This window comes from Panthera tigris, chromosome X, assembly GCF_018350195.1.
Source record: "Panthera tigris isolate Pti1 chromosome X, P.tigris_Pti1_mat1.1, whole genome shotgun sequence".
In the NCBI taxonomy this organism is placed as follows: domain Eukaryota; kingdom Metazoa; phylum Chordata; class Mammalia; order Carnivora; family Felidae; genus Panthera; species Panthera tigris.
The window spans coordinates 69,456,006-69,476,910 of NC_056677.1; the positions used below are offsets into that span (position 1 = coordinate 69,456,006).

General features: G+C 35.4%; 1 protein-coding gene across 4 annotated transcripts in view; it reads right to left on the minus strand.

The window, feature by feature from the left end:
• The window catches only part of HDX (highly divergent homeobox), a 172,438-nt gene that overhangs the window by 101,858 nt on the left and 49,675 nt on the right, over nucleotides 1-20,905 (minus strand). For all 4 annotated transcript variants that reach the window (XR_006213576.1, XM_042975187.1, XM_042975188.1 and 1 more), the window contains exon 4: nucleotides 5,874-5,927. Coding sequence is in view for 3 of the 4 variants with exons in the window: in XM_042975187.1 (XP_042831121.1) it covers nucleotides 5,874-5,927 (54 nt within the window). In the remaining variant the exon portion in view is untranslated. The remainder of the gene's footprint in view (nucleotides 1-5,873; nucleotides 5,928-20,905) is intronic.

A 20,905-nucleotide genomic window follows, 5' to 3' on the forward strand; every position in this document is an offset into this window, starting at 1 on the left:
AAGCATAGAAGACAGCAGAAAATCTATTGCTACAGAGATCAAGGGACTAATAGTCATGAGGAGCTAAAAAAAGCTCTATGAGGTGCAAAATAAAATGGAGGCAGCCATAGCATGGATTGAAGAGGTAGACAAGAGAATAGGTGAATTAGAAGATAAAATTATGGAAAAAGAGGAAGCTGAGAAAAAGAGAGATGAAAAAAATCCTGAAGTATGAGGGGAGATTTAGAGAACTAAGTGATGCAATCAAATGGAAGAATATCCGTATCAGGAATTCCAGAAGAGGAAGAAAGAGAGAAAGGGGCTGAAGGTGTACTTGAACAAATAATAGCTGAGAACGTCCCTGATCTGGGGAAGGAAACAGACATTGAAATCGAGGAGGCACAGAGAACTCCCTTCAGATATAACTTGAATCGATCTTCTGCTTGACATATCATAGTGGAATGGGAAAAATACAAAGATAAGGAGAAAGTTCTGAAAGCAGCTAGGGATAAACAGGCTCTAACTTCCAAAGGGAGATCCATGAGAGTAGTGGCAGACCTATCTACAGAAACTTGGCAGGCCAGAAAGGAATGGCAAGAAATCTTCAATGTGATGAACAGAAAAAACATGTGGCTGAGAATCCTCTATCCAGCAAGTCTGTCATTTGAATAGAAGGAAAGATAAAGGTTTTCCCAAACAAACAAAAACTGAAGGAATTCATCACCACTAAACCAGCAATACAAGACATCCTAAGGGGGACTTTGTGAGTGAAATGTTGCAAGGACCACAAAGTACCAGAGACATCACTACAAGTATGAAAACTACAGACATCACAATCACTCTAAACCCATATCTTTCTATAATACTGAATGTAAATGGACTAAATTCTCCAACCAAAAGACGTAGGGTATCAGAATAGATAAAGAAAAAAAAAAGAAAAAAAAAAACAAGACCCATCTATTTGCTGTCTAAAAGAGACTCACTTTAGTTCTGAGGACACCTTCAGGTTGAAGTGAGGGGATTGAGAACTATCTATCATGCTACTGGAAGTCAAAAGAAAGCTGGAGTAGCCATACTTATATCAGACAAACTAGACTTTAAAGTAAAGGCTGTAACAAGAGAAAAAGAAGGGCATTATATAATAATTGCAAGGTCTATCCATTAGGAAGAGCTAACAATTATAAATGTCTATACACCAAATATGGAAGCCTCCAAATATATAAAACAATTAATCACAAACATAAGCAACCTTATTGATAAGAATGTGGTAATTGCAGGGGACTTTAATACTCCATTTACAACAATGGATAGATCATCTAGACACAGGGTCAAAAAGGAAACAAGGGTCCTGAATGATACATTGGATCAGATGGACTTGACAGATATATTTAGACCTCTGCATCCTAAAGCAACAGAATATACTTTCTTCTCGAGGTACACGGAACATTCTCCAAGATACATCACATACTGTGTCACAAAACAGCCCTTCATAAGTATAAAAGACCTGAGATCATACCATGCACATTTTCAGATAACAATGCTATGAAACTTGAAATCAACCACAGGAAGAAGTCTGGAAAACCTACAAAAGAAAGGAGATTAAAGAACACCCTACTAAAGAATTAATGGGTCAACCAGGCAATTAGAGAAGAAATTAAAAATTTATGGAAACAAATGAAAATGAAAAGACAATAATGCAAACACTTTGGGATGCAGTGAAGTCAGTCCTGAGTGGAAAATACATTGCAATCCAGGCCTATCTCAAGAAACAAGAAAAATCCCAAATACAAAATCTAACAGGACACCTAAAGGAAATAGAAGCAAAACAGCAGAGACAGCCTAAGCCCAGCAGAAGAAGAGAAACAATAACGTTCAGAGCAGAAATAAACAATATACAATCTAAAAAAAAAAAACTGTACAGCAGATCAATGAAACCAAGAGTTGATTTTTTGAAAAAATAAACAAAATTGATAAACCTCTAGCCAGGCTTCTCAATAAGAAAAAGGAGATGACCCAAATATATAAAATCACGAATGAAAATGGATTACACCCAAACCCTCAGAAATACAAGCAATTATCAGGGAATACTAGGAAAAATTATACACCAACAACTGGATGTCCTGGAAGAAATGGACAAATTCCTAAGCACCCAGACACTTCCTAAACTCAGAAAGAAATAGAAAACTTGAAGAGACCCATAACCAGTAAAGAAATTGAATCAGTTATCAAAAATCTCCCAACAAATAAGTGTCCGGGACCAGATGGCTTCCCTGGGGAATTCTACCAGACATTTAAGCAGAGATAATACCTATCCTTCTGAAGCTGTTCCAAAAAATAGAAAGGGAAGGAAAACTTCCAGACTCATTCTCTGAATCCAGCATTACTGTGATTCCCCAAGCAGACAGAGACCCAGCAAAAAAAGAGAATAGGCCAAGATCCCTGATGAATATGGATGCAAATATTCTCAACAAGATACCAGCAATTTGAATTCAACAACATATAAGAATTATTCACCATGATCAAGTGGGATTCATTCCTGGACTGCAGGGCTGGTTCAACATTCACAAATCAATCAATGTGATACATCACATTAATAAAAGAAAAGAAAACAACCATATGATCCTGTCAATCGATGAAGAGAAAGCATTTGACAAAATTCAGCATCCTTTCTTAATAAAAACCCTCGAGAAAGTCGGGATAGAAGGAACATACTTAAACATCATAAAAGCCATTTACGAAAATCCCACAGCTAATATCATCCTCAATGGGGAAAAACCGAGAGCTTTCTCCCTGCGATCTGGAACATGACAGGGATATCCACTCTCACCACTGTTGTTCAACATAGTGGTAGAAGTTCTAGCATCAGCAATCAGACAACATAAGGAAATTAAAGGCACCAAAATTGGCAAAGATGAAGTCAAGCTTTCACTTTTTGCAGATGACATGATATTATACATGGAAAACCCGAGAGACTCCACCAAAAGTCTACTAGAACCGATACATGAATTCAGCAAAGTCACAGGATACAAAATTAATGTACAGAAATCAGTTGCATTCTTACACTAATAATGAATCAACAGAAAGACAAATAAAGAAACTGATCCCATTCACAATTGCACCAAGAAGCATAAAATACCTAAGAATATACCTAACCAAAGATGTAAAAGATTTGTATTCTGAAGACTATAGAAAGCTTATGAAGGAAATTGAAGAAGATACAAAGAAATGAGAAAACTTTCCATGCTCATGGATTGTAAGAATAAATATTGTTAAAATGTCAATATTACCCAAAGCCTTCTACACATTCAATACAGTTCCAATCAAAATTGCACCAGCATTCTTCTCGAAGCTAGAACAAGCAATCCTCAAATTTGTATGGAACGACAAAAGACCCCCAATAGCCGAAGTAATATTGAAGAAGACCAAAGCAGGAGCTGTAATCATCAAGACAGCATGGTATTGGCACAAAACCAGACACATACCAATGCAATAGAACAGAGACTCCACAATTGGACCCACAAAAGTATGGCCAACTAATCTTTGACAAAGCAAGAATGAATATCCAAAGGAAAAAAGACAGTCTCTTTAACAAATGGTACTAGGAGAACTGGACATCAACATGCAGAAGAATGAAACTAGAGCACTTTCTTACACCATTCACAAAAATAAACTCAAAATGGATGAAGGACCTGAATGTGAGACAGGAAACCAACAAAACTCTAGAGGAGAAAGCAGGAAAAAACCTCTGACCTCAGCCACAGCAATTTCTTACTTGACACATCTCCAAAGGCAAGGGAATTAAAAGCAAAAATGAACTATTAGGACCTCATGAAGATAAAACCTTCTGCACTGCAAAGGAAACAATCAACAAAACTAAAAGGCAATGGACGGAATGGGAAAAGATACTTGCAAATGACATATTGGGTAAAGAGTTAGTATCCAAAATCTGTAAAGAACTTACCAAACTCAACACCCGAAAAACAAATAATCCAGTGAAGAAATGGGCAGAAAGCATGAATAGATACTTCTCTAAAGAAGACATCCAGATGGCCAACAGGCACATGAAAAGATGCTGAATGCCCCTCCTCATCAGGGAAATACAAATCAAAACCACACTGAGATATCACCTCATGCCAGAGTGGCTAAAATGAACAAATCGGGAGACTATAGATGCTGGCGAGGATGTGGAGAAACAGGAACTCTCTTGCACTCTTGGTGGGAATGCAAACTCTTGCAGCCACTCTGGAAAACAGTGCGGAGGTTCCTCAAAAAATTAAGGGTCCCCTATGACCCAGCAATAGCACTGCTAGGAATGTACGCAAAGAATATAGGAGTGCTGATGCATAGGGGCACTTGTTCTCCAATGTTTATAGCAGCACTTTCAACAATAGCCAAATTATGGAAAGAGCCTAAATGCCCATCAACTGATGAATGTATAAAGAAGTTGTCGTTTATATATACAATGGAATACTACTTGGCAATGAGAACGAATGAAATATGGCCTTTTGTAGCAACGTGGATGGAACTGGAGACTGTTAAGCTGAGTGAAATAAGTCATACAGAGAAAGACAGATACCATATGTTTTCACTCTTAGGTGGATCCTGAGAAACTTACCAGAAGACCATGGGGGAGGGTAAGGGGGAAGTATAGTTACAGAGAGGGAAGGAGGCAAATCATGAGAGACTCTTAAAAACTGAAAATAAAGTGAGGGTTGATTTGGGGTGGGAAGGAGGGGAAAGTGGGTGATGGGCATTGAGGAGACCACCTTTTGGGATGAGCACTGGGTGTTGTATGGAAACCAATTTAACAGTAAATTTCATATTAAAAAAAAGTCACAACAGTTGTCACAGAAAGTCAGAAAAACAAAATAAGACTGTTAAAATACTACTTACTCATTACTTCAAATACTAAAATGCACCAATAACAAATAATAATATAAAATCCTTAATTTTGATGGAAATATTTATATCAATCAGGATTCAATTATATGATCAAGTTAACTGGGCTAATTATATGTAAAAACATATTTTATTGATTGTATTTTTGTTGACTTATAATTAATATAGTGTTATATTAGTTTCAGGTGTGCAATATAATGAAAAAAATTCTAGGGGCGCCTGGGTGGCTCAGTCGGTTAAGCGTCTGACTTCGGCTCAGGTCATGATCTCACGGTCCGTGAGTTCAAGCCCCGCGTCGGGCTCTCTGCTGACAGCTCAGAGCCTGGAGCCTGTTTCCGATTCTGTGTCTCCCTCTTTCTCTGACCCTCCCCCGTTCATGCTCTGTCTCTCTCTGTCTCAAAAATAAACATTTAAAAAAATTCTATAATTACTCAGTGCTCATCATAACTGTACCTCTTAATCCACTTTATTTATTTCATCCATCCCATTAATTACCTTTGAGTGTTTTTTTTAATTTTAATGTATTTATTTATATATTTTTTCATGTGTATTTTTGAGAGGGAGGGAGAGCGCAACTATGGGAGGGGCAGAAAAAGAAAGAGACATAGAATCTGAAACACGCTCCAGGCTCTGAGCTGTCAGCACAGAGCTCGATGCAGCACTCAAACCCACTAACCGAGAGATCATGGCTTGAGCCGAAGTTCGACACTTAACTGACCGAGCCACCCAGGTGCCCCGTTTGAATGTGTTTTTTTTTTTCAACTGAAAAAACCTGTTCAAAGTCTAAATGGTGTGTTGATTACTGCATTTTATTTAGGGTTACATTAGTAATATATATAAATATTATGATCTCAAAATATGTCATTTTAGATAATGCAGTCTTTTTGAGGTTCAATTTTGCCAACTTTACAAATATCATGACAATTTTCTCAATGGCATTCTTACTAACAACATAGAAGGGAAACAAACGTTGCTTTAAATAAAGGATTACTTACTGCTCTTTTTCTAGAACACCCTGTAATCCAAGGCACAGTAAGGTTTCCTGAAATCTGTGGAAACAATAAATGGAATTTCAGTAAGGTATGCATTGACACTACTTGGAATGCTGATCAACATCAATGAATTCACACAAGATGTCAACATAGGTCTGCATTCAGAGCATATCCCCCACATAGACTTTGCCATTTCCTTACTGAACACAACAGATTTAAAGGACTTTCATTTGTAAGAAAATTTTAGAAGCAGTGTAATTTCCCCTGGAAATTCAAGAAAATCCCTAGGCACTGTTGGGGCCTGGAAGTATGGTTTACAAATCTGTGAACAAGAAAATTATTGTAATAAAAATGCAGTACTCTGTGGAATATGTTATAATAATTAAATTATTAACTATAGTCATCATTCTATGTATTAGTTATATAGACTTATCTTACATAACTACAAGCTCCTTTTTAAGCAGAGACTACTAAGATGAATAGGCAGCAACACCTATTACATCGACATTGGCACGCAAGGAGATAGGTAATACTCCAGTAGGATTCCAGGGACTGTTTACAGAGACCAAGGTGGACCTGTGGGCTATAGCACAGAGTAGCCTAGACGTAACCATACATTTTCCTGAAATGCACAAGTTTTGGAGAATAACTCCAAATTCTCCACTTGCCTTCTCCTTCCCTCCCACATACCTCCTGAGACACTGACAAGTCAAATCAGACTTGCCAAATGGTGACGATGAGAATATGGTATTCAAACATTTATTGTTTTTGATAAATTACATTCAGTGATGACTTGTGAATTAGTATTATGCTTACTGATAAGGAGTGATAATCAAACAGTTAATGCAAATAGTAAAGTAATATCCTTAATTATTCAAAATTTAGGTAAATTATTACTGTCTCTGGCCACTAAACATGAAATTTTATTTTGAGTTCAAAATATACCACTATGCTAGGGATAGGCTAACAAAATTAATGTTATAAACTCCAAATAATACTTTTAAGAAAAAAATTAAAAATAATTTTATTTGAGTTAAAACCCCATTACAGTAATATGGCACTTAAATACAATGTTTGAGGATCATGAAGTTTCAAATAATTGATTTTTAAAAGTAAACTGAGTGATAATGAAAATTTTGATGGAAAAAATTCTTCAAAACTTACACTTTCCTGTCCTCCCATTAATACTTGGAATATAATATAATGTTTACAAAGTAATTTGGCTGCTAGCCTCAAAGAAAGAGGTAAGTCTACCAAAATAACCACATAATATACTCTTGAAAAAATAGAGATATCAAAACATTTTGGATTCTCTTTTTACATACTCCCACCTATTAGTGAGGATAATTTCAAACTGTCTATATAAATTTGCTATAGAAAACATTTTAAACCAAATGAACTAGAAAAAACAAACAAACAAACAAACCCAGGGGCGCCTGGGTGGCTCAGTTGGTTAAGCATCCGATTTGTGATTTTGCTATATTAACTACCTTCTTTTGTTTATTTCAATTTTTTTTTCAGTTCTTTATGTTTCTGGTAAAACTCAGGAACAGCTAAGTATAGCAACTGAATTTGTATGTTTTTTTGAAGGATAATACGGTATAAACATATTTCTCTCAAAGTTGGGAAGTTTTGTTTGGTCAGTAGTGATGACAAGGTTTTTCCCTCACCAGAAGCTACAAAAATAGTATTTCAAATGAGCAGGGTAATATAGTAATCATTTAAATGATATTTAAATTCCAAACACATTTTTCAGTACCCTGGTTTGGAAAAATATAAAAGTAATTGACAAGGAGACAAGACCAACTTAACAAATATATTTGAACTTACACATACAAATGAGTACTATATGTTTCAAAGTAGAAAACAGGAAGTTATACAGTCATTACAATGATGTTGCCATTGTTGAAAACATTTTGGGAACTTTTCTTGGCAGTTCATGACACCCAGAGACTCTGTGTCATTATTTCATATTCTGTTTGTCTTAACTGAAAATATAATAACCCAAATTGAACATCAATATTATTCACTAAATGTGGCTCAGAATAAATTCTAACTATTTTCCAAAGTCAAATTTTACCTCAAATAATGGAGATTTGTCACCAATGAAAGTATTTTTAAAAATCTCACAGGGGGCACCTAGGTGGCTCAGTCAGTTAAGTGTGGACTTTGGCTCAGGGCATGATCTCAGCGTTAGTGGGTTCGAGTGCCGCATCTGGCTCTGTGCTGACAGTTCAGAGCCTGGAGCCTGCATGGGATTCTGTGTCTCCCTCTCTCTGCCCCTCCCCCACTCATGCTCTTTCTCTCTCTCTCTCTCAAAAATAAATAAACATTAATTTTTTTCCAAAAAAAAATTCTCACAGGCCCTTAAAGCAATTGTAAAAGAATTTCAAAACTTTTTTGACAAATTAAACATGATTGAAATAAGTATAGGTAACTTTCCAAAGTCATGAATTTGAACTTAATTTCTATACTACGTTGCTGTTTTAGGTACTTAGGAAATAAAAAAGATGGGTAAAACATAATTTCCTAGAGGGCAAGAATGTGAGAGGGAAGATGAGAAAGATACATGAATGACTTTAATATAAAGAATACTATGATAAGTGTCATGAGAAGTATAATAAATGAAATGCAATAGAAGTTCAAGGTATGGTGAAATTACATCAAATTTGAGGACTTATATCTCAGCTGAACCTTAAAAAATGAATAGAATTTTTATAGAAATAAAAAAGAGCATTCCAGAGAAAAAGAATGGCATGAGCACAGTGGAATAAAAGGATAGGATGTGTTGGGGCTCCTGGGGGGCTCAGTCGGTTGAGCGTCCGACTTTAGCACAGGTCATGATCCTGAGGTCTGTGAGTTTGAGCCCCGCATTGGGCTCTGTGATGTCAGCTCAGAGCCTGGCGCCTGCTTCGGATTCTGTGTCTCCCTCTGTCTCTGCCCCTCCCCCGCTCATGCTCTGTCTCTCTTCTGTCTCTGTCAAAAATAAATAAACATTAAAAAAATTTTAAAAAAAGGATAGGATGTGTTTGGGAATGGTCAATTCAATTAGAATTAAAAATGGAATTGGGGTTACTTTCTGCAAGCCATAAATACCAAAGTACATTTACATCTAATTTTACGGAAAAAGAGGAGCCATTCAAAGTTTTAAGCAAATGAGTTATATGGTCAGAATGCATTTTTATACATTAAGATGATTAATTTGACTCAATGTGTTCAGTAAATTGAATCAGTATGGAAACTTATAATAGTTTAGGCAATCCAGACTTGGAACAAAGTTAGGGAATAGTAATTTAGAGAGAAATATAAAATACACTTGTAAATACAGGTCTTGTGCAGGAGATTAAAGAGGACTAGACAGTCTGGAAATTACTGGAATAGCTTTTTTTATGGCCATCATAAGACTGCCTCTCCAAATGGCTGGTCTGCTCAAACAAATAGAGAGTTGGATAGTCACAATTTTGAATGTGAATGCAAGGAAGTACTAATATTGGAACTCTCACAGAAAAATGTGGACACACTAAGGGCGCCTGGGTGGCTCAGTCAGTTAAGCGTCCAACTCTTGATTTTGGCTCAGGTCATGATCTCACAGTTCATGAGATCAAGCCCTGCATTGGGTTCTATGCTGACAGCACGGAGCCTGCTTAGGATTCTCTCTCTCTTCCTCTCTCTTTGCCTCTCCCCATGCTGGCTCTCTCTCTCTCTCTCTCTCTCTCTCTCAAAAAATAAACACTAAAAAAATAATAAAATAAAATAAAATAAAATAAAATAAAATACACTAAAGGGAGTAATACAGTTATATGGATGTAAACTGTAGTCACATCATATGGATAGGTAAGGTTTGTGAATCCATCTATAAAACACTTACCTTTCTCATGGAAAGTTATATTTAAAATAAGTAATATATATCAGAATGTTAATTATACATTATACATAATTACTTTTACAGATGATTTAAAGGATTTTTAAAGGAACTTTTCTACATTTCATTTTCATGATTTAGATCTTACATATGACTCTGCTATATTTCTGCTAGACTATGAGATTCTTAAGGGCAAGGTTTGTATATAGTCACACAAAGAATATACACAAAAAAGCATTCATTCCGATTTCAAAAATATTTCTGTTAAAAGACAATTCTCAACATATGCGGGACATTCTACTTAATTCGATTAACTGAAACAACCAGACAATTACCATGTCTATCAGAAAAGTTTAGCAGCAACAGATTCATAATAAACTTATATTTTTGTTTTTCATCAGCTGTTTTGATATCAGTTGAACAATAAAAGATATCAATCCTTATGCTTTAATCAGCAGAGCTTCTTAGATCTTTTAAAGTTATAAGGTATAGAACATAGAAGACACTGCTGGGCATTTGGTAGGCAATCAATAAATATATGCTGATTGATTGGTTGATTGAATTAACGTGCACTTTATAACTAGCTTCACTTGCTGAACTTTAACAAAAGGCCAAGAGTGGAAATGTACAAGAGACCATTACATGGGGGTAGGCAGTTTGGAGGAGGGAATAACTAGCTTCTGGTAGAGAACAATGTGTTCTGGAGCAAAGAAGAAAAGATATATTGGCTTTTTAAATATATATATATATATATATATATATATAGATAGATAGATAGATAGATATTTCCCTTTCGTCTCTAGACCAAGTCTGGGAAAGCTTTGAGAAATAACAAAATAAGCTTTACAAATTGAAATTCAAATACTACAACATTTGGCAAAGCAACTAACATTTTTAAGCATATTAATTTTTGTTCTATTAAGTTATAAGAAATTCGTATTTAGAAAATCTTACTAGCCTGAAAAGTTCTTGCAGTCAAAAACCAAGATACTATTTGGGATTTTTCTTTTTTCTACATAATTTTAGAAGTTAAATTTCACAATGCACAAGATATTAAAATCAGGAAAACTCAAATTCCAAGATGTTTCAATAAAATTATAAAAAGTACTCAGACATAACATAACTAGCCTGATTTCACCATACTGATTCTAGGGATACTGATTGTGAAAAATAATGGAAGGATATCAGAAAAATAATATAAATTAATATGTGGAATGATTATCTTCTGAGCCAAAGCCCTGGGGAGTACAGAATTACAAATCTGTAAACCTCAAAATTATACTCTAACATATTTTAAAATATTATAATTTTACCTATATAAAGGGCAGATCTTTTATAAGTTATAAAAATAAAAATTCTTTGCTAAGCTTAGAAAATAAATTATCATGTGTTAGTTTTAAGTTATAAATATACAACTGAAATGAAATGTTTTCTTAAATGTATATTCAGAGATCAGTCCCTTAAATAATAGGAAAAGATTGATAGCTCTTATCAAGCTACAATCTTTTCAAGACTGGACCAGCATTCTTAATACCTAGCTCCAAGTCTTTGCTTTGCACACATCTCTTTGTTAAACCAAAAGATAGGCATTTGAAAGAAATCAAACACCCTGGATTTTTTTTTTTTGCAATAACATTATATGAGTTGCTACATTCGTTTTGTCATCTAAAACAACAAACAACAAAGAGATAAAGATAAAGATAAAGCAAGATAAAAAATTAGACAGCTCCACAGTTTCATCCCCCACAGAAACACTAAAAATAGAGACTGACAAGAATAACATTATGGTAGGTTTAGAAATCAGTCAAAGTTCTACAGCAATCAAGCCATAGACTAATCAAAAAAATTCCCCATTGTAAAAGATAGGAAATTTCATGGAGTTTTTATTAGAAGAAGCAGAAGTGAGACTCTTTGGGAAATTAAGACTTTTAATAGTAGGGTAATCAGTAAAAATCATGTACATACAACCAGGGGAGACACATGCCCAGAAAAGGCCTGCAAAGCCTTTAAGCTTTTACACCAGGCTAATTAATTAATTAATTGTCTTGAACTGCACAGACCCAGAATGCAAGGAGTGGAAGACATAGTTGTTTTTCAAATACTCAATAAAAAAAATCATGATATATACAAAAAGCATTGTCCATTCGAAGGAAAAAAATCTCCAGGAAATATCCCTGAAGAAAACCCATATATCGGACTTGCTAGACAAATATGTTAAAACAGCTATCTTAAATATGCTCAAAGAGCTAAAGGAAAACATGGACAAAGAACTAAGGGAAATCAGGAAGAAGGTATATGAACAAAAAGAGAATATCATCAAAGAGATAGAAATTATAAAGAGAACCAAAAAGGAATTTTTGGAACTAAAAAGTACAATAACTAAATTGAAAAATTCACTAAAAGAGTTTGACAGAAGACTGGAATAAGTAGAAGAAAGAATAAGTAAACTTGAGCAAACTAATTTGATATTATCAAGTTTGAGGAGCAAAAAGTAAAAAGAATGAAAAAAAGTAAGCAGGGCCTAAAGAAACTTATGAGACATTAACAAGCAGAGCAATATGTGTATTATTAGAAGCCCCGAAAGGAAAAGTAAAAAGAAAGAGGAAGAGAAATTATTTGAATAATATCTGAAAACTTCCCAAAACTGAGGAAAGTCATTGACATACAAATCCACAAAGCTCAACAAACTGTAACTAGGATAAATTCAAAGACATTCACATGAAGATACATTATAATCAAACTGTCAAAAGACACATACAAGGAATCTTGAAAGCAGCAAAAGTGACTCATTACACACAGGGGCTGACACCAACCAGCACTCAGATTTGGCAGGCCAAAGTCCTAACTGCAATGCCCAGGTAATAGTCCCACCCAGTGGTTTGGCTTATCTGCAGAGCCAACATGGTTGTGCAGTCTGACCAGGGAATTCAGCAAGGTACAAGTCTGCCTGATTCAGGTCTTTGAATGAAGAGCTTTCTAACCCTACAGTCTGGTTTGTCTCCACCCAGGCAGGGTGGCTGAGTCATAGCCAAACCCACTGCTGAATGTAGCTCCCAGCCATACCTAACCAGAAAAGGCTAGCCAGAACACCTTGAAGCTGCACAACTCAGCAGCACTAGATCAGAGTGTGGCAGGCAAACTTCATCATCCACAGAGCAAAGCCAGTGGCACTGTTCAGCTAGGGAATTTGGACAGTAAGTCAACTTGAATCAAGACCATAAATAAAGAGCTTTTCCAAGTTTGGAGTCAAGCTGCCCAGGTAGAGGAGCTAATTAATAACCCCTTTCATTGATGAGCATAGCTCCAGACCCTTGGACCAGAGACCCTGACTGGGAATACACAGGAAGCTTCTGGGGTCTGGTCATCCTGTATGCTCAGCAGTGGAGCTACTTCTGACCATGCCTACTGCTAAGTGTAGCTCCCAGTCCCAACTGACAAGAAAGCCTGGCTGAAACATCTGGAGAGCTGCATACCCCAGCAATACTTGACTGCAGACTCTGGCAGGAAAACCTGATCAGCCTCAGAGCACAGCCAGTGACCCCATTCAGTCAGGTAGCTTGGTGGTATGGTTTGACTTGAGTCAAGACCAAAAACAAAGAGCCTTTCCAGTCTTGAAAATAGCTCTTTTGTTCTACCCACAGAAACAAATTTGTAGCCCATTCCATGGCTGAATACAGCCTTCACCCTTACCAACCAGGGAACCTAATGAGCACATTGAAAGCTGAACAGTTCATCCAACAACCTTGCTTGAAGTGGCACTTAGAGAGCAGAAGCCCATGGCTTTCCATGCAAAAGTAAAACTGGTAACCTTATCTGGCTAGGGAATTCAGTACCCGCTCTTGCCTGATTTAAATCTACAAACAAGGAGACATGAAGACTCTGGGGTCTATTCTGTTATACTGAACCATTTCAAAGTATCATCTATTACTGAATATAGTACCCAGACTTAACCATCTATACAGCCTGTCCAGGGAACCCAGGCAACTCTAGAATACAACCTACAGCCTTGCTTGTACACAGAATCAAGCCAGTAGTCCTATTCAACTGTTCTCAGCCAGGGGAAGCCCAGGGAACTCAGAGCTCACAATAACCTTGCCCCAAAATAGATCCTGATAGCAAGCTCCACATTCTCAAGGACATTGCCAACAGGCATATTCAGAAACCCAAAGTGAGCTGACTGGTGAAGAACTGTCTCTGCCAAAGAGAACCTATAAAGTCTGGAAGAGGAGACTGCTTACTCAAATGCACAAGCACCAAATAAACAATCAAGGATCATGAAAAATCATTAAACATGACACCACCAAAGAAAACATAATAAAATTTCAAAAACTGGCCCTAAATAAATGGAGATCTATGAACATTCATAAAAAGAATTTAGAACAATCCCTTTAAAGTGAACTAGTGAAGTAAACTACAAGAATACACACAAAATAAATGAAATTTGGGAAGTAATGCATGAACAAAAAGAGAAGTTCAACAAAGAAATAGAAACCATTGGAAAAACAAAGAAAAACACTAGAAAGCATAGATCTGAAAAAGACAATGACTAAATTGAACAATTCAATGGAGAGCTTCAAAAGTAGACCCAATCATGCAGAAAAAAGAAGAGACCTAGAAGATAGACCATTTGAAATTACATAGTCACAGGATCAAAAAGAAAAAAAGAATAAAAAGGAGGGAAGAAAGTCCATGGAATTTATGGGACACAATTAAAAAACAATATCCACGTTATGAGAATACCAGAAAGAGAATAGTATAGAAAGTATATTTGAAGCAAAAATGGCTGAAAACGCCCCATACCTGGGGAGTAAAATTAACATGACATATCCATGAGGCCAAAAGGACCCAAAATAGTTTGAACCTGAGTAGGGTTATACTAAGATACATTATAACTAAACTGTCAAAAGTCAGACAAAGAAAGGTTTTGAAAGCAGCAAGAAAGAAGAAAGAAGTTACATACAAGGGAACCACTATAAGACTATAAGCAGATATCTCAAAAGAAACTTTTCAGGCCAGAAGATAATGGAATTATATATTCAAAATATTAACAAAAAAAAACCTGTCAACCAAGAATCTATACCTAGCAAAGCTGTCCTTCAGAAATATTTTCTTGAATAAACAAAAGCTGAGGGAGTTCACCACTACTAGACCTGCCTTACAAGAAATGTTAAAGGGAGTTCTACTAATAATATTAAAAATATGCTAATACCATACAAACATATAAAGGTAGAATAAAACTCACAGGTAATTGTAAATATATGGTAGTAAAACAACAAAATACTATATATAGTAAATATAAATAAAGTTAGACTCTGTAATATGGAAATGGTGGTGCATAATTTGCTTACACCTATACTTTAAAAGTTAAAAGAACAAAGTAAAAAATAACTTTAAGTGCCAAAACTTGTGATTGGTTACACAATATAAAAATCATGTAAACTACAGCATCTATAACCTAAAACTTGATGGGAGAAGTAAATGTAAAAGAAACAGATTACCTGAATGGATGGAAAAAAAAACATGACCCAATAATATGCTGCCTACAAGACACTTGCTTTAGGCTTAAAGACATGCAAAGACTGTATATGAAGACACAGAAAAAATATTTCAAGCACATTGTAAAACAAAGCAGAAATCTCTATACTTATATCAGACAAATTAAACTAATCTAAACAGGTGAAAAAGAGACAAAGAAGGACATTATACAATGATAAGGGGGTCAAATCCATCAAGACAATATAACAATTCTAAATGTTTATGTATCCAACATCAGAGGACCTAAATATATAAAGTAAAAAGTAAAAGAACTAAAAGACAAAATAAACATAAACATAAACACATTAATAGTTGTGGACTTTATATTTTTAAGTTTTTATTAAAAATCCAGTTAGTTAACACACAGTATAATATTAATTTCAAGTGTACAACTTAGTGATTCAACACTTACATAAACACCCAGGGCTCATCACAAGTGCCCTCCTTAATCCCCATCACCTATTTAACCCAGTCCCCACCCATCTCCCATCTGGTAATCAACAGTTTGCTCTCTATAGTTAAGAGTCTGTTTCTAGGTTTGGTCTCTCCTTTTTCCCCCCTATTATTGTTTGTTTTATTTCTTAAATTCCACATACCAGTGAAATCACATGGTATTTGTCTTTCTCTGACTGATTTATTTCGCTCAGCATAATACTCTCTAGTTCCATCCAAGTAGGTAAAAATGGAAAAATTTCATTCTTTATTTAAGGCTAACTAATATTTCACTGTATATATACATATCACTTCTTTATCCATTCATCACACAATGGACATTTGGGCTCTTTCCATAATTTGGTTATGGTTGATAATGCTGCTATAAACATTGAGGTGCATGTATCACTGAATTGGGTAGAAGTACAATACCTGGATGATAGGGTAGTTCTATGTTTAACTTTTTTAGGAACCTCCATACTGTTCTCCAGAGTGGCTGTACCAGTTTGTGTTCCCACTAACAGTGTAAACAAATGAAAATGAAAACACAAAGGTCAAAAACCTTTGGGATAAAGCAAAAGTGGTCCTCAGTGGGAAGTATATAGCAATACAGGCCTACCTCAAGAAGCAAGAAAAATCTCAAATAAACAACCTAATCTTACACCTAGAAGAGCTAGAAAAAGTATAGCAAACAATGTCTACAGATGGAAAAAGAGGGAAATAATAATGATTAGAGCAGAAATAAATTTTACAGAAACAAACAAAGAAAAGAATAGATCAATAAAACCAGGTGCTGGTTCTTTCAAAAAGTTAATAAAATTGATAAACTTTTAGCCAGACTTATCAAAAGGAAATCAGAAAAGACTTAAAAAAATAAATTCACTAATGAGAAAGGAGAAATAACCAACACCACAGAAATGTAAACAATTATAAGAGAGTATTATGAAAAACTATATGCAAACATATTGCAAAACATGGAAGAAATGGATAAATTCCTAGAAACATATGAACTACAAAAACTGAAACAGGAAGAAATAGAAAATTTGAATAGACTGATAACCAGCAAAGAAATTGAATCAGTAACTCCAAATGTCCCAACAAACAAAAGTACAGGGCCAAATAGCTATCACAGGCGAACTCTACCAAACATCTAAAGAAGACTTAACTATTCTTCTCAAATTATTCCAAAAAATGCCTAGGAATTGAAGGAAAAATTCCAAATTCATTCTATGAGGCCAGCATTACCTTGATAAGAAAAATATATAAAGACTCCACTAAAAAAGAGAAGAACAGGCCAATATCCCTGATCAACATGTATGCAAAAATTCTCAATAAAATACTAGCAAACCAAATAGAACAATCCATTTAAAAAATAAACCACAATCTAGTGGGACTTATTGCTCCACTGAAAGGGTGGCTCAATATTCACAAATCAATCAACATGATACACCACATAAAGAACAGAAAGTGTAAGCAGCATATGATCATCTCAATAGATGCAGAAGAAGCATTTGACAAAATACAGTATCCGTTTATGATAAAAAATCTCAAGAAAGTAGGCTTAGAGAGAACATAATGTAATAAATGTCATATACCACAAACACACAGATAATATCATCCTCAATGGGGGAGAAACTGAGAGCTTTTCCTCTAAAGTCAGGAACAAGACAGGGATGCCCACTTGCACAACTGTTATGTAACATAATACTGGAAGTCCTAGCCACAACAACCAGACAACAAGACATAAAAGGCATCCAATTGGAAAGGAGGAAGTCAAACTTAATTACTTGGATATGACATGATACTCTATATAGAAAATGTAAAAGACTCCACCAAAAATTTGCTAGAAATGATACATGAATTCAGTCATGTCATAGGATACAAAATCAACATATAGAAATCTGTTGCATTTCTATATATCAATAATGAAGCAGTAGAAATACAAACTCAGGAATTGATCCTATTTACAACTGCACCCAAAACAAAAGATACCTAGGAATAAGCCTACCTCAATAGTTAAAACATCTGTACTCTGGAAAGTATAAAACAATCCAGAAAGAAATTGAAGATGACACAAAGAAATGGAAAAGGATTCCATGCTCATGGATTGGAAGAATAAATGCTATGAAAATGTCTACACTACCCAAAGCAATCTACACACATAATATAATCCCTATCAAAATAACACTAGCATTTTTCACAGAGCTATAACAAACAATCCTAAAATTTGTATGGAACTACAAAAGATTTCAAATAGCTAAAGTAAACTTGAAAAAGAAAAGCAAAGCTAAAATCATGACAATGCCAGGATCAATTTATATTACAAAGCTGTAGTGATCAAGACACTATGGTAATGACACAAAAACAAACATCTAGATCAATAGAACAGAATAGAAAACCCAAAATGACCCCACAGCTAAATGGTCAATTAATATTCAACAAAGCAGGAAAGAATATCCAATGAAAAAAAGACATTCTCTTCAACAAATGGTGTTGGGAAAACTTGACAGCAACATGCAAGAGAATGAAACTGGACCACTTTCTTACACTGTACACAATAATAAATTCAAAATAGATGAAAGACCTAAATGTGAGACAGGAAACCATCAAAATCCTAGAGGAGAACACAGGCAGTAACTTCTTTCCCATCAGCAATAGCAACCTCTTACTAGATACATCTCCTGAGTCAAGGGAAACAAAAGCAAACATGAACTATTGAGACAAGAAGCTTCTGCACAGCTAAGGAAACAATCAGCAAAATTAAAAGGCAACCTACAGAATTGGAGAAGATATTTGCAAACGACACATCTGATAAAGGGTTAGTAACCAAAATATATAAAGAATATATAAAAATGAACAACCAAAAACATTTAATCCAGTCAACAATGGACAGAAGACATGAATAGACTTTTTTTTTCAAAGAAGTCATCCATATGGCCAACAGACACATGATCACTCATCATCAGAGAAATAGAAAGCAAAACTACAAGGAGATACCTTCTCACACTTGTCAGAATGGCTAAAATTAACAACTTAGGAAACAACAGGTGTTGGCAAGGATGTGGAGAAAGGGGAACCCTCTTACACTGCTGGGGGCCATGCAAACTGATGCAGGAAGTCTGGAAAGCAGTATGGGAGTTCCTCAAAAAGTTAAAAATAGAATTACTCTAATATCCAGCAATTGCACTATCAGATATTTACCCAAAGGATACAAAAATATGGATTTGAAGGGGTACATTTACCCCATTATTTATAGCAGCATTATCAACAGTAGCCAAATTATGGATAAAGCCCAAATGTCCATTGACTGATGAATGGATAAAGAAGGTGTGGTATATACATACAAGGGAATATTCCTCAACTATAAAAAAGAATGAAATATTGCCATTTGCAATGACATGGATGGAGCTAGAGAGTATTATGCTAAGGGAAATAAGTTAGTCAGTGAAAGACAAATAATAGCATATGATTTCACTCATGTGGAATTTAAGAAAAAACACAAATCAACATGGGGGAAAAAGGAGTGAAGGAAACCATAAAATAGTTTCTTAACTATAGAGAATAAACTTAGGGTTGCTGCAGTGGAGGTTGGTGGGGGAATGGGTTAAGTTGCCAATGGGTATTGAGGAGGGCACGTGTGGTGGTGGTTATTGGGTGTTGTATATAAATGATCAATCAGTAAGTTCTACAGCTGAAATTAATATTATACTGTATGTTAACTAACTGGAAGTTAAATTTAAAAAATGACTATCATCGATAGTGCTGCTATAAACATTGGGGTGCATGGGTCCCTTCAAAACAGCATACCTGTATCCCATGGATACATACCAAGTAGTGCAATTGCTGGGTCATAGGGTAGTTATATTTTTAATTTTTTGAGGACCCTCCATACTGTTTTCCAGAGTGGATGCACCAGCTTGCATTCCCACCGGCAGTGCAAAAGAGATCCTCTTTCTCCGCATCCTCGCCAACATCTGTTTTTGCCTGAGTTGTTAATGTTAGCCATTCTGACAGGAGTAAGGTGGTATCTCATTGTGGTTTTTATTTGTATTTCCCTAATGATGTACTGTATGCTAACTAATTTGGATGTAAATTTAAAAAAATAAAATTAAATAAAAACTTGAAACTATCAAAAAATAAGGTTTACATAAAATGAAATAAATTGTCCTCTAAAGAAAAAAAAAGGAACTAAACTATAGTATCCTGATATAGGCACCCTCTGACAGTTTCCTTACTACCACTTCAAATCTTAATATGGCTTTCCCAAAAGGTTCCAAAACAGATCTGATTTCAACTTTTCAGCATCCTCTAGGATTCCCTCAATTTGCTCTCATTCACCTAGATAGCTTGGAACTAGACCTTCTTGCAGGAAGACCTCAGCAGCTTGAAGATACCTGGTGTAACAGGAAGAGGCAGATATCTTTGTTATACAGTCCTAAAGTCAGAAACTAATGAGAATTGCTTGCTTATAGTTTCACAGCTAGGAAGTTGCCAATATGGCCATAGATTCTATTTTTCTAAGTCCTCACCTAACAGTAATATATCTTGGTAATAGAACTTCTTCTGAATTTTAAAGAATAACTACCATGGACTGAATGCGTGTGTCATAGTTGAATTAATATGTTGAAACCTAATCACCAGTGTGATGGTGTTTGGAGGATGGGCTTTTGAGAGGTGATTAGGTCATGAGAATGGAGCCTTCATAAATGGGATTAATGTCCTTATAATAGAGAACCTAGAGAGCTCCTTTGCCCCTTCTGCCATATGTGGACACAGAAGACAGTCATTTATCAATTAGAAAGCAGCCCTTTACCAGATACCAGCCCTTTGTCAGCATCTTGATCTTGGGCTTCCTAGCCACCAAAACTGTGAGAAATAAATGTTTGTTGTTTAGTCCTCCCAGTCAATCGTATGTTTGTTATAGAAGCCCAAATGGACTAAGACATTTTCATGGACTACACTTCCTCAGGCTGCTTTGATTTCCCCAAAGCTCAACTAATTAAAAGAAAGGAGGGGCAAAACAATGCCCCAAGGTTCTCTGCAAACACTCTTTCCCATACAATCTAAGGTCAAGTTGGAGGAAGTGTGGTATAATATTAATAAGTTTACACACATTATGGTAAAGTTGATGGGTAATCTTCAGTCTTCTTTCAGTCAGCACTACAGGTATTTATTCTTCAACTACCCTGTGATAATTGTGGGCTTT